Genomic DNA, 14,629 nt, shown 5'->3' with positions numbered 1-14,629 from the left:
CAGAATATCTGCTCAATACCACCAGCATGTAAAAGAAGATGCAAAATGATTATAAATAAATATATATATATATATATATATATATATATATATATATATATATGTACTTATTTCATTAATGTGTATTTATCAAATCAATGAGATTTGCTTTGTTTAACTCCCTGTATGTTTATATGAGTGCATAAACATACAGGCCTATGTGTATATATCTGCATGCCTATATCTGTTTACAGGTGTGTCAGTGCGTTTGTGTAACTACTTGTTTCTAAGTACCTGCACATGTATGTTTATCAGTGTGGTGTTGTGTGCCAGTACATGTGTACATTTAGATCCATGAAGGGAGGCAGAAAACTTTTGGTAGCATAGGGTGATTGATAAATACAAAGTTGATATTTAATATGCATTGTCAGTTTCTTAACATGTTGTACACGTATGTTATATGTTCAAGTATGTGTATGCATGAATGTACTTATATGTGTAAGCATCGTGTGCACATGTGCATATAGGTATGCATCTCTGTTTAGTGACATCAGTAACATTTACAACAATACTGAAGTGTCGTTTCTTTTTCATCTACAAGCTGTAGTTATCACTAACAGACTGCATTAATAATATATATGAGTAGCAATCCCACTGTATTTTTATACTTCTCTATTTTAAATGTTCTTTAACGAAACAAAAATAATAGTTAAGTTCCCAATTTTGTATGCTTTACACTTCAAATACTGCTTGAAAAAAATTCAGAGGTAACTTGGTGGTAATCCTTAGAAAAAATATCTAAAAAGAAAAGGTGAAAATAATTAAATACATTAAATGAAAAGAAACGTTCGTACAAAGGAAGATATTTCAAGCCAAAGCCTTACACATATAAGAGTGGATGTGTAACTGCATGAGCACTGTACAAAGGAGATATGTTTGTGGTAGAATTTATTTCTAGCTGAACCATGTCACATGAAGCCTCAAACATTTTACACTGGCATCTGTGAGTAGCCTAGAAGGACAGTTTCAGCAGTGTTCCTCCAAAAATGCTTTCATGTTGTTCAACATTTATAAGGAATGTTTACTTCTGTTCACACTCAAACACATACACATACTAGGATTGTGCACCAAGGGCATCTGCACTGGGATAGAATTAAGTATACACAGTAAGAAAGAAAAATATATGTAATCTACATAAACATGATGTAGCATTCATATGGTGAATTTCAATAATTTCATTTTGATTCCTGGTTTCAATTGCATTTGAAAATATTCATATGCTCAATAAAGTAGTTTTTATTCTATTGCAATTAAATATAACCCAGTTAAAGAGGTTTATTGCAAGTAACTGTAGGAAAGGAGGGCAATTCAAGTATTTCATGGTATGTTTACTGTCAAACATGGGTTTTAAATAAGACAGCATGAAGATCCATATCAATAAAGTTCCAGACAAGTAGCTGAGTATTTTGTATCCTGCCTCAGTACTGTGCCGTGTTTAGAGTCAAATGGTCCGGTTCTGTAAATAGGTAGACAACCACTTGGCACTAAAAACTAGTTTGTAATTTGTTATTTACAGTGCTTATGTCAACTCTTCCTGTTAGTAGAGAGAAGGGGTTCCATGTGCACCCTGCCCCACACTACACAACACTAAAATCTTCAGTGGTCCTCTCTAGGACTCACTTCACTTCCTCTAATTGTTTTATAACAAGTCTTCAACTTTGTATGTTCAGGTTTACTAATCACAAGAGAAACTGATCAACTTCAAATAGATTCCAATACTTTAAATATATAATGAATGATGGAAATTACTGTTTACTATTAAAATAGATTATTTAATAAAGAAAATATAAATTATAGGATGTAAATGTAACTACACTTCAAAGAACCATGAAATCTTTAAAAAAAGTTAATTTACCGAAAAAAAAAAAAATCTGGCAAATTACTTATCCATTACTCCTACCTTCATACTGAAAAAAATTACTGGTCAAGAGATAAGTTTAAACAGCTCTGATTTGAAACCCTTTTTCTGTGTGCAGCATGAGAAAAGCAAACACAGCTGGAAAAACTGGTGATACAAAAGACAACTCATTCCTTTACATTACCTGACATAAACTGAATGGTCTTTAAATCTATTACAGAATTCATTGCCTTCGAGGATCAATTCATCGAGTTTCCAGTCTTTAATCTTCTCTAATTCTTCAATAGACTTTAGCTAAGACAATAAGTTAAAAAGGATAAGATATATAAGTGATAATAATGCATTAAAGAGTAAAGTAAGTAGCTTCTATGGCAGTTAAAGCTATCACATTCATTAATTTAATACAGCTGAACAATTAACAAGAAAAAGAATTCATAAAAAAAGTAAACAAAATCATCCTGATGTAAGAAATGTTTGTAAGAAATCAGCAAACTAAATGTTGAAACAAATCAAAGTTTAATTATTATAATTTTTATTTTAAACATAAATCATACCTCAACTATTTTTGTTAAAACATGAAATAATCATTTCTAATTTAGACATAATGCTAGCAACTTTGAAGAGAAGGCATTGGTTAGTCGATAGCATTGACCCTAGAGCATGAAAGGCAAAACTGATCTTTGCCTTCCTAAAATGGACACCTGACCTGAATGCTTCACTAGTGTGAATTATGCTAAAGACATCCAAGGAACACCAAATGGTGGTGGTGGTGGTGGTGATGTTAAACAAAATGGCAGATTAAGTTGACCACACTACAATGGCAACAGTTCTAATTAGCTTCCACATAGTTTCTGTTTACCAAATTTCAGATGCAATGCTTTGCTCAACTTAAAGGTACAGTAGAATTATATTTGTGGGATTCATAAAATGCTAAAACAAATACAAAGCATTTTGCCAATACAATTCTGCTAATCCACCTATCACATTTTTTTTTTATTACAATGCATTTCATTAAACAACAAAATTTTAGGGTAACCTACCGTATTTTTACCAAGATTCAAGTTTTTCAAATGAGGAGTGTATGAGACTAGTGGAGATAAATATTCCAAAGTCATCAACTTGTTACAACTAATATCAAGAGATACCAACTGCAAATATACAAATAATGCAAATATTTATTACATATATATATATATATATATATATATATATATATATATATATATACAAGTTTAATTTCAGTAAACAAGACTTTTAAAAAACTAACATCGAAAGTAAAACTGTTTGAGGAAACCAGTTATATTTGTAAAGAAAACGAAACAATTTATTAAACAGTTCAAAATTAAGTCCTTATATTCACCACTATCTGCCACTCTCCTTTTACACTCACAAACTTACCTACCCATTCACCCTGTCTAATCCTCTGTATCACTTGACACATTTTCACCACCACCACTCCCTCTCTCTCTCTTTTCCAAGTGAGGTAACCAGGTATCTCCTTTACTGCAAGATACCCATTTCTGTCCTTCCACCATACTTTAACTTATCAACTGGCACAAAACCAGTTCCTGCAATACTAATTTCCCACTTCAGATGAGGGAGTCTTGTCTTTTGAGCTACTTGGTAACCTCTGGGATGCAGGCCATCATTATCATCATTTAATGTCTACTTTCCATGCCAGCATAGGTTGGACAATTAGATAGAATCTGGTGAGTCACAGGGCTGCATAATGCTCCATGTCAGCTTTGGTGCAGTTTCTACAGCTGGATACCCTTCCTAACACTAACCACTTTACAGGTGCCATGTAAAAGCACCTGTAAAGTGGTTGGCACTAGGAAGGGCATTCAGCTGTAGAAATCATGCCAAAGCTGACATTGGAGCTATGCACAATCCTCTGGCTTGCTAGCTCCTAACAAACTGGTTAACCCATGCCAGTATCACACATAAATGAGTGAGGTATGTCAAGGTTATGGAAGTCAAGCTATTCATCTGATTTCTCCATTAGCCACCATAGATATCGTTGCTAAGAAACTGCAACAACAAACCACAACTATGCAAAACAAATGCTTGTTAAAAGCCAACACATTACAATAACATACTGACCTTACAAATGACATATCCATTTACTAAACTAATCTGTTCAATCAAGTAACTGATATTCACGCATGCCCATTTTTATGCAAGTAAAAGTCTGAAAATATTTCTTCATAACAGTGTAACCAAACAGCTACACCACTTAAGTAAACCAGTTCATGTGTGGAGGTCAATTACATCAGTTCAGATGTGGAGGTCAATTATGTTGCCCAGCCTAGGTTAGGGCAGCTACAAACAAGTACATGAAATATTCCTACCACAGTAAGCTATAAAAAAAACCTCTTCAACTTTTTCCCCAACCAGTAATTAATTAATTAATTATGAGACAGCACCACAATATTCACAAATAACATATGAACTAATACAGATTTCTTTGTAAATAATGTTCCTTGACCGTTTGAACCCCAGATACCTGTTGTTCTCAGCACCCTCACCCCAGCTTCCCTGGGTAAAAGAGTCAAAATGACTCCTCACTTAATATTGTTTCATCATCATCAACAGTGTCACTAAAATGCCAAATTGAGGGCAACATTATCCTTACCACTTCTTTTTTTTTAATCACCAATACTGGCATCTGTGGTGCCAATCAAACCGGCAGTTACTGTCTGGTTTTCCAATGCAGAAAATACTGGCCGGTTAAGCGGTCACTGGTGTATTTGTATCTGTGGCTAGCAGCTGGAATTTGTATTTGTATCTGCAGCCGGCGGCCGTAATAGCGACCGCTGGGGTATTTGTAAACAGTACAATGTGGCACCTGGTAAAGTGGTCGCTGGAGTATTTACATCTGCGGCTAGCAGCCGGAATAGTGGCCACTGGGGTTCTGAGGGTTAATGACACTTTAAATCTAAAGTTGAAAATGTAGCAAATAAAATAGAAATTAAGGATTCTGAGATTTTGTAGTAGATAGAAACTTCAGGAGAGCTAACAGCTTTAAATAGACATGGAGGAATGAGAATAAAATAAATTCTTACTTCTGGTATGTTTTCTTTGATTATTGTAACAACATTAGTCATCACTTGTGGTCGATTCAAAGCCATGAACGAATCAGTACCTTTCAACACTAATATATTGGAAAAGAAAAGAGAAAGGAAGTTGAGATTAATAAGATAAAAAGAAAAAAAAAGATAATCTATGAAAATGACAATGATTAATCCTTGTACATAAACTTAGGGAGTTACTAAAAGTACTTTTTGTTTTACTATTATTACAAAATAATTGGTCACTTAATACTTACTTTCTTCAGAGAGTGAAAAAAATTTTCTATTTTTATTACAGATGACTTCAACACAATTTTTGTTTTTCAACACTAAAACCAAAATCTCTAATGAAATAAATTAATCAACTACTCCATGAAAATATCCTCAATTTTGTTGCAAGAGATCGTAAATCAATTATCAAAACCTCATCACCTAAAGAGTTTGCTCTGGCATCCCATCAGCTCCTTCCTAGCTATTCTCACCAACCCTTTATATGTGGGGGTAACCATGCATCTCCACTATTACAAGATACCTGTGCTTGTATAAAGACCTCTCCCCATCTCAAATACTACCCCACGAAGTGGGGGGGGGGTCCTTTTCCTATCTTTCACACCTGGTAAACTTCACTCGTGCCAGTGATGCAAAAAAAAAAAAAAAAGGTACCCACCACACAGCAAAGTTGTTGGCATAAGGAAGGACACCCAGCCATAGTAACCATGCCAATGCTAATACTGGAGTTCAATGAAACCCTGCAGCTTGCTAGATCCTGTCAAACCATCAAACCCATGCCAGTATGGAAAATGGATGATGATGGTGATAGCGATTGTATCAAGACAGGAGATATATGTTATCTATAACTCCAATATTGCAGACACAAGGTGTTCACTTGATACAAAAGATGACATCTATTTAAAAAGTACATCATATATTCTTTTCAAGAAATAGAATTGAAAGGCTTAAGTACATGCCTGAAGCAAATGATAATGGCCAATAATATATTTTTTTCATTCCTGATGCATGAGCATGCAAGTTTCCATTACATATAAACACAGAATAAAATTAAAAGAAATTAAACTGCATACTGTGTAAGAATAAAAATTCTTGCTGTTAAATTCCTTACTAATTATTCATCCATTAAAATGTTTTTTATTTCATTCAACGAAACAAGTGTTAAAAGATTATACAATGTACTTACTTTCATCTTGATACAAGCTGTTTAGTCGAAGCATCTTGATAGAGGAATCATAGCGTTCACTCAGGCAAAGCTAAAAGTAGAAAAAATTTATTGTGTATCATTATCAATTTTATCTGTTAAACAAGACCCACCATTATTTATCCATCAGATAAATTTTGTTGGGATTTTTTTTTCTTGCCTTTTAAACACTTGTATGCCTTCTCAAGCAATGACTGCTATTTTGTAAATAGTGAAGGAATCATTAGAATCTTGAGGATACTCATGATGAATGCCTTCGTAGCACTTGCATCTCCTTTTAAAACAGCAGGCTATACAATGCAAATAATATCTTTTCTCTAATCTAATATATAAATCTCATTCTGTCTATCTGTTTGTGCACTTATTATAACTCAAGTATTGTTCATCCGATCACGCTGAAATTTTAAACATGGATACATGAGAGAGCAAGACGTTCCGTATCTAAAAAGATTTTCAAAATTGTCTAGTTTCAAAGTGAGAATCGCTATTTTTGTAATGTTTGCCTGTTCATCAGATGATTAAAACTTCCATTTTTATTTTTATTCGAAATTACTGTTACGTGTCCTGTTGTTCTTACCACTATGTCAGTGAAAATCAAAATAAAATACTTAAAGCAACAGTCATGAAGTACAAAAGCCAAGGTCCATGGAGTGTCATGGGCCAAAAAAATTTCCAACTTCTTGCCTAATGCAAGCCTAGAGCGATCTCTTATCTCTTACACTATTTCACTATTATGTCTCTATTGTAATGTGAGATAATATTTTCAGTTTGAAAGAAGTCTTATATATATATATATATATATATATATATATATATATATTTATTCCTTTTGCATTCTAAAACCGAGTTACCAATTTTGACATATGAGGCATCAAAAGATTCAGTACTATTTCTTCATTCTGAGTAATTTATAATTAAACATGAAAGTTTATAGTATTATAGATATTAGATTACTGACAAATAGATGGAAATGCAGAAAATCACAAAACAAGCGTGAAATTTATTTAATGAACTTTTAAGAAACGACTATTACCTTTAGTTTTTCCAGTGTTCTATCATCCAGGGTTAAGCCAGGTGCACAAGAAGGTTTCACAATTACAGCCAACTAAAAATATATGTGGTAAACTAGTTAGAATGGTTGTAAAACATTAAAATATAAAAATCTTTCATTTTAATAGCTAATTTAGAAAATGGAACAAAATTGCAAAAAGAAATTGAAGGATATTTCCACTTAAGGATTTTTATCAGAATGTCACTTTCAGACCAACAACCATTTGAGCACACATTTGCAGGAGTGAAGAAATGGAATTAGTGCCTCCACCACTCCCATGACAGTCACCATAGCATTTTTAGAAACCTCTTAGCACTCATTCACATACCTACTGTACAGGATTTGGAAATGGTACTCGTAAATTAAAACCCCCACCCCCACCCACTTGTTTTTTGACAAATACTTTTAGAAATAATTGATATATTCCAATAATGACAAAGCAAACCTACTTTGAATCCATCAGGCATTATTATCTTCTTATCCACTTGACGAATAGCATCTGCAGTAATTTTATCTTGGACATAAAAACAACAACTGCCACGTTCACTTTTAAACTGAAAAGTTGAAGTAAATATATATATATATATAGACAAAATAATTTCTTTCTCACTTTCTCCTGTAGGATACAGATAACAAAATATTTAATAAGTCTAACCAATCACACTGTTGTAAAAGAATCGCACAGAGTTTATGTACTTGATAAAATCCTGTCGGCACTTCTACATTGATGTAGGTGGTATCTGATCTCACAAACCATCTCAAAACTCAGAGATGACTATGATTTTTTATATATATATATATATATATATGTATATGTATTTATATATATATATTTATACATAAAAATATAACATGGAAGATAACCACCAATGGAAAAGTGATTAATCATACAATCACATTTTTCATACATTTACTAGAATAAGTTTCAATGCAGTTTAATATAATAAATGATCACACTTGGAAATCAATGTAGAATAATGAGTGATTGACAAAACAAAAACCACTAAATTTACCAAAATTAACAGACAGTTATTTTATTTCACAATTTTGTCACTAAATGAAGGAAAACAGTTCTGAGTTTAAGGAACTCAACTACTGAGTTCAAAGTTCAGGCCTTTCTATAATTATTGTTACATTGGGTTTCAGTTATTTCTACAATTACCACTATGTTATGCTTGTAGCTTTGGTTACAACTTCTTGCAGGTCAAATGAACACATACTACAAATATTGAATAACCACCATCATCAACAAAAACTATACCACCCTCCATGTCACAGTAACTTCAAAATAATATAATCACACTGTAACACCAAGCAAACAACTTTCTCAAACATTCTTTGAAGATCAGCCACCAAAATAGTAACTCTTTCCAGCCATCAAACACTCCAATAGCAATGGGAAAATTTAAAAACTCAAGTCTTAGGGAAGACAAAAGCACTAATATTTTGGACTTGAAGGTATCCCTACTGCTACCAACATATACAATCATTTTCACTCAACACTGTTAAATTCCCAGAATCTGAAAGCTGGGTGTAGAATGGCTAATCTTTGACATCACTAACCTACACATTCCTATTTCCAAACCACAACACTTAACTCAGACCACTACACACACAAAAAAAAAATGAATAAACAAACAGTGGCTTTAAACAAATGAAAAATAAAATAAAATCCCTCCAACACAATAGCTTCACAAGGGCAGCAACTGGGTAAACTCACTTTGACAGCTGTTTCATAGAGGGAAATTGTAAGAAACACCAAGAATATAATTTTAAAAAATAACATTTTAAATAAATTCATTCACAGCTTTTTGAAGGATAATATAATTTGACTAGGAAGAAAAAATTCTCATACAGTTAATAAATTAAATAGATATTAATGTAACTAAGAGACTCACAAATGATACTTGAAATGTCATATTGATACAATTTTCGATTTCTCTAATAATGAAATGCCTTTCCAACTTCTGTCTACATGGTATCTATAAAAAAAAAAGAAAAAGAAAAAAAAATTTCAGTCTGGATGTTAAAATATTTTTTTTTTAAATCTCATTAGTCATATAAAAATCAAGCAGTAAATTTATCAATCATGGTATATAATATTGATACTGATTTTACAAATATTAGGGGAAAAAAATTAAGAGATAAGTGAAATTAGATACAAGTCCAACTGAGCATGATAAGTTTGCCAACAATTTATCAATTATTTATCTTAGTCTCTCAGCCATTTATTTTGAATAGTAATTACAATAAAAAGATGAGGAAAATTTTCCAACCGTCACTATACTATATTCACAATTTGTATGATTCAACTTCATCTAATCGACATTCAGTTGTATTAAATTTCAACATTTATGGAACTCAACCCAATGACTCTTCATTTAATATATGCAAGCATAGTCTTGTGGTTAAGAAACTCTCTTAAATACCAGAATACCCGAAGAATTCTGATTTGTAATTGATTAAATTGACCAACATTGTTCAGGTCCAATCCCAGATATCATTTCCTTTCCAACTGGGTTAACCAAGTATTTCCTCTAGAGCAAATCACCTGTTCATATCCCTTTATCATACTTTAACCTCTCATCACTTGGCATAAAAGCCATCTCCTCCTACCTGAGGTAGGAGGAGGTGGCTTTTATGCCAAGTGGTAGGGGAACGTGCTGCAAATTATTTAGTGACCTCAATGGTGCTGGTGCCACATAAAAAGTACCAGTACACTCTGTAATGTGGTCAACATTAGGACGGCATCCAATCACAGAAACCATACTAAAGCAGACACAAGAGTTTGGTGAAGTCCACAACTTGACAGATCCTGTCTAACCATCTACTTCACATCAGCATAAAAAAAAACCGGATGTTAAATGAGGAGGACGATGCTATATATATCTTCCATAATCTTTTTACAATTTACATCCCCCTTATACACAGAAATAAGTGTAGAACAGCTTTAATAAGCAGTTGATAGCTGGAACAACTTTCAAGTTGAACCTATATCATTACACTGAATCAAATAGTTATGTACCAAGGACAACTAAATGGCTGGCAACACCCACCACTTCAACCTCATATTGCTTGCCTGTCAATAATTACAATGGAGAGGTTTTTAGGATTTTTTTGTTTTCTTTCCAGCAAGCCACTAAGTGCATGCTGTAAAAGTACATCATTTCATACAAAATTTGTTCTTGTATCATATAACAATTTTAATTTCATAAAAATAGAAAAACTCAAAAACAAAAACTTGTTTTTATGAAATACTAATATAGCAGTTTATAAAGTTACATAAAGAGGTAAGTGATTTGTATTTCGATGGATTTTATAAAAGGAAAAATTTATATACCTTTACACGATACCAGCTATTATCAGAATGTTTGTTGTGTACCGGTAAGCCAAGACGTTTTAATCGACCTGAAAATATAAACAATTAGGTTCATATGAAATTTGAGTACCAGTAGAAAATTATATGCGAGAATATTATATAGAATTCTGAATTGAAAATGGTGTCAGTTGTAGATTTAATTAATCTAAAAATTAAACTTTCTATTCAAACAAATTTCAAATATCTCGTGTATGTTTTTTATGACACTCAGTCAGTTACGACGACAAATGTTCCATTTGATCCAGTCAACAGAACAGCCTGCTTGTGAAATTAACCCTTTAGTGTTTGCATTATTCTGCCAAAATTAATGCTTTTTTTATCCACATTGTCTTGAACTAATCATGCATTATCTTGTCGCTATGAGATTTTGATGAGGTAGCTGTTAATTTTTATAACAATATTGTAGGGTTGGTATGAGAGACCAGATCTGGCCAGTTTGAACATAAAACAGGCAGAATACTTTTGGCCGGATATGGCCGGTTTAAATGCTAAAGGGTTAACATGCAAGTTGCTGAGCACTCCACAGACATACACACCCTTAATGTGGTTCTCAGAGAGATTCAGTATCACACAGTATGTGACAAGGTTAGCCCTTTGAATTTACAGCTGAGAGGACTGCAGCAATGTGAGATAAAGTGTCTTGCTTAAAGACAACGCACCGACAGGAATCGAACACATGACCTTATGATTGTGAGCCAATTACCCTAACGAAGCTACACACCTTCACTTCATGTAACAAATCAATAACTATGCTACTGTTAAATTAAATTACACAGAAGTAATGAATATTTGGGATGTTTATGTTTTTTGATGTGATGCTTTTATGCAGTTTATACAACCATAACATGGTGCAGACCATGTATAACAATGTAAAAAGAGAACTATAATCAAATACTAAGGCAAATTAAACATTTTTCTCTCTATAAACACTTGTTTCTTTACTTGTTTAAAGTTCACAAAAGATTTCAATTGAAAATAAAACTCACCGCTGTTCTGCACTTTATCCATTTCCAAGATCTTATTCTGAGGTCGCTTCCTGTGATTTTTGCGATAAGGCACACTGATAAAAGAATATTAAATATAGGAGTTAATACATTATTATTGCATATATTCTGGTTAATATATGTTGACTTTTTATATATTTCTTTCACCTTCTTGGTCATACCGTTTCTATTCAAACTCCTGACTGACAATAGTCATGTAGTTTATCTCCCTTCTTCTCACTTCCATTACAGTACAATGGCTGGACATGTTTTCATGGAAGGTTTCAAACAAATGACAATGCTTGTATGATGGTGATGTTTGTTTACAATCAGTGTGCAATATCAAGGAGACACAAGCACACATGCATATACAGATGAGTTTCTTTCAGTTTCCTTCTACCAAATCCACTCAAAAAGCTTTCAGCCAAGTGCTACAGAAGTCACTTGCTCAAAGTGCTGCATAGTGGGATTGAACCTGAAACCATGGAACTCATCTGGATACCAGCTTATAACTGGAGAGCATTTACTATTAAATCATTCACATTACCCAGCAGTAAAGAAGTAAAAGATAAAAACTGTCATACACAAGTAATTTACTAGCAGAAAGAAGCCACATCTTGAAATACTTTGAATTTTGTAAAAGTTTACGGTTCATTCCCTTTGTTATAGTATTTCTTCTATATTTATTAACCCTTTTAATACTAAGTTGTCTGAGACCATCTCTGCTTCTATGATACAAACTTCCTAATCAAAGTGATCTAATTAAAACCTTCCATCAAAATTTCATGTTAATTTATATTCCAAGCGCATGTACCAAGCTGGTGCTTGGAACATTATGTTACTTTACTAAATCCTTCATTCTTTTCAAAATTAACTCAAACCAAAGCAACTGAAAGGATTAAAAATGAACTGAGTTTAACAGATAAAAAAGCATTTTGAGAAATGATTTTATTTGAATACTGCAAACTTTACGTCTAAGATGTAACAATCCATAAGAAAAAAAATTAATTACTGTCTTTGATTTGAGACTCCTGGTAAATCATCATCCATTTGGAAATCATCTTCATCGTCAAGATGTGATCTAGGATTTGCTCCGCCAGCGCCACCTGAAGAAAAGAAACAGAACAATTAAACCATCTTATGGTTCTGAACTGAAATTTAAATTAGACTTTCTTTTTACAGATTTTTTGATAGGTTTGGCTTGGCTGTAAGGATAAGAAGATTGCCTCCCAGCCATATGGTTGCAGGTTCAGTTCCACTGTGTGACAACTTGGGTAAGTGTCTTCTACTACAGTCTGAGGCTGACCAAAACCTTGTGAGTGTATTTGGTAGACAGAAACTGTGTTTGTGTGTGTGTCTTTGTTCATCCCCCACCACTACTTGACAACCGGTGTTGGTTCCCTGAAACTTAGAGATTCGGCAAATAGACAGAATAAATACCATGCTTAAAAACCAAGAGTACTGAGGTTAATTCAGCCAACTGAAAATTGTGTGTGTGTGTGTGTATGTAGATAGATATGTGGTCTGATCAATAAGTATCCGGACTGTTGCCATAGCAACGAAGCTAAAGCATGCAGAGTGAAGCCACTTGGCACAGATTGTGCCTCAGACTCTGCTGTGCATGTGCACCAAGTTTTAACATTCTAGCTCACTTCCACTGCTTACAGCAGTGCTTGGAAGTAATGTGCATAGCATGTGTTTGTTGTAATGACCATGACAGAGAAAGTTGAGCAGAGAATCTGCATCAAATGTTGCCAAAAGCTTGGCGATACCTGCTCAGAGGCCTAAACAAAGTTTCCAAAATGCTTTCATCGTTCTCAACACAATAAAGGAGATCTTGTGCAACCGAAATCCGAGTGTCTTTCTGGTTGGCTGAAAGTTTTGGCACAAACTTGGCAGACACGCGTCTCACCCAAATCTTCAGTAATAATGGACTGAACTGAACCATATATTTGACTGTTCACTATGTAGTAAAGATTTAAATTTTCTTTCCAAATATAATGAAATGTGCCATTTCTTCCCACCATAATGTTACCCAGTAATGTTGTTAAGTCAACTTTTCACTGCCATTAGCCCAAGCCATTTAACAGGGCCCTTGAATTTTATCACAAAAACATGTGGAGACATTGTTTTTGTTTTTTTTTTCATGATTTATCATCTATCTGCTCTGAAATTTCTTCTACTGGGATCTTAGATAGAGGGAAACTGCAAGAAGCCTATTACATGCATACACAGATAAATATTGCGCACATATGTGTAAGTGTTCAAGAGTATGCGAGTGCTTAATTCGCTTGATACTGTTTATCAAATGCAGTGATACCATGATCTTGTAGTTCTGAACTTTTACTTTGCGAAGACCAGAGGAATAAAAATTCCTTACTTGATAAACTGGTATGAGAGTTGGCAACAAGAGCATCTAATCATAAAATACTTACCCAATAAGTCTTCATCCAACCAAGCATGAAACAGTAGACATAACACTAATGATGCTACACACACACACATAAATATATGTGGTAAGCATTATCTTCTGGATAATGATGGACCACAAATAAGCTGAGATAAAAATTGGGCACAAAGAGAAATCAGACATCATATGCAAAACAAGAAGACTGCACTGGTACAGACACCAGACATGTGAAGATGGCAGTTGGGTAAAGAAATGCCAAGTGACCCAAAGGGGGACTAAAGAAGACATAGCAGAAGCAGTGAAAACTGATCTCAGATGAATCTCACAAATAAGATGATAGAGGCTGCACAAGTGACAAGATATCTCCAGCTCGTGCAAACATGGAAAAAAAAAAGACATCATAACAATAGCATGTTTTGAATGTTCTGAGCTGACCTCCCTTGATATAGTTTCTTTAGAAGCTATATCAAAATGAGAGAAAAAAAAAAAAATCAACATATAACTTTAGTAGTTTAACATTTGTGAAATCTAATTAATGCAATTAAAGTAAACGAACCTTTTCTGTTTCGTCGACCGCCTCTTCCATGCCACTTGGATCGTTTGTAGAAAGGTCTTGATTTATCAT

The 14,629-nt window shown here is 33.5% G+C and overlaps 1 protein-coding gene and 1 long non-coding RNA gene across 2 annotated transcripts in view; one reads left to right on the top strand and one right to left on the bottom strand.

Annotated features, from left to right (window-relative positions):
- LOC106881596 (nuclear RNA export factor 1) overlaps positions 1-14,629 on the bottom strand; it is a 41,327-nt gene that overhangs the window by 15,335 nt on the left and 11,363 nt on the right. The window contains exons 2-12 of the mRNA XM_014932058.2: positions 14,561-14,629; positions 12,607-12,700; positions 11,598-11,671; positions 10,573-10,640; positions 9,131-9,214; positions 7,682-7,786; positions 7,215-7,286; positions 6,164-6,233; positions 4,963-5,051; positions 2,938-3,045; positions 2,082-2,191 (exon numbers count right to left, since the gene is read on the bottom strand). Of these exons, the coding sequence (XP_014787544.1) occupies positions 2,082-2,191; positions 2,938-3,045; positions 4,963-5,051; positions 6,164-6,233; positions 7,215-7,286; positions 7,682-7,786; positions 9,131-9,214; positions 10,573-10,640; positions 11,598-11,671; positions 12,607-12,700; positions 14,561-14,629 (943 nt within the window). The remainder of the gene's footprint in view (positions 1-2,081; positions 2,192-2,937; positions 3,046-4,962; positions 5,052-6,163; positions 6,234-7,214; positions 7,287-7,681; positions 7,787-9,130; positions 9,215-10,572; positions 10,641-11,597; positions 11,672-12,606; positions 12,701-14,560) is intronic.
- Positions 3,987-5,646, top strand: LOC128247560 (uncharacterized). The gene is made up of 2 exons (XR_008263875.1): positions 3,987-4,252; positions 5,267-5,646. It is a non-coding gene; the product is annotated as an uncharacterized LOC128247560 (long non-coding RNA).

Source organism: Octopus bimaculoides, chromosome 4 (genome assembly GCF_001194135.2).
Source record: "Octopus bimaculoides isolate UCB-OBI-ISO-001 chromosome 4, ASM119413v2, whole genome shotgun sequence".
NCBI lineage: Eukaryota > Metazoa > Mollusca > Cephalopoda > Octopoda > Octopodidae > Octopus > Octopus bimaculoides.
This window is presented reverse-complemented; position numbering and strand designations above follow the sequence as displayed.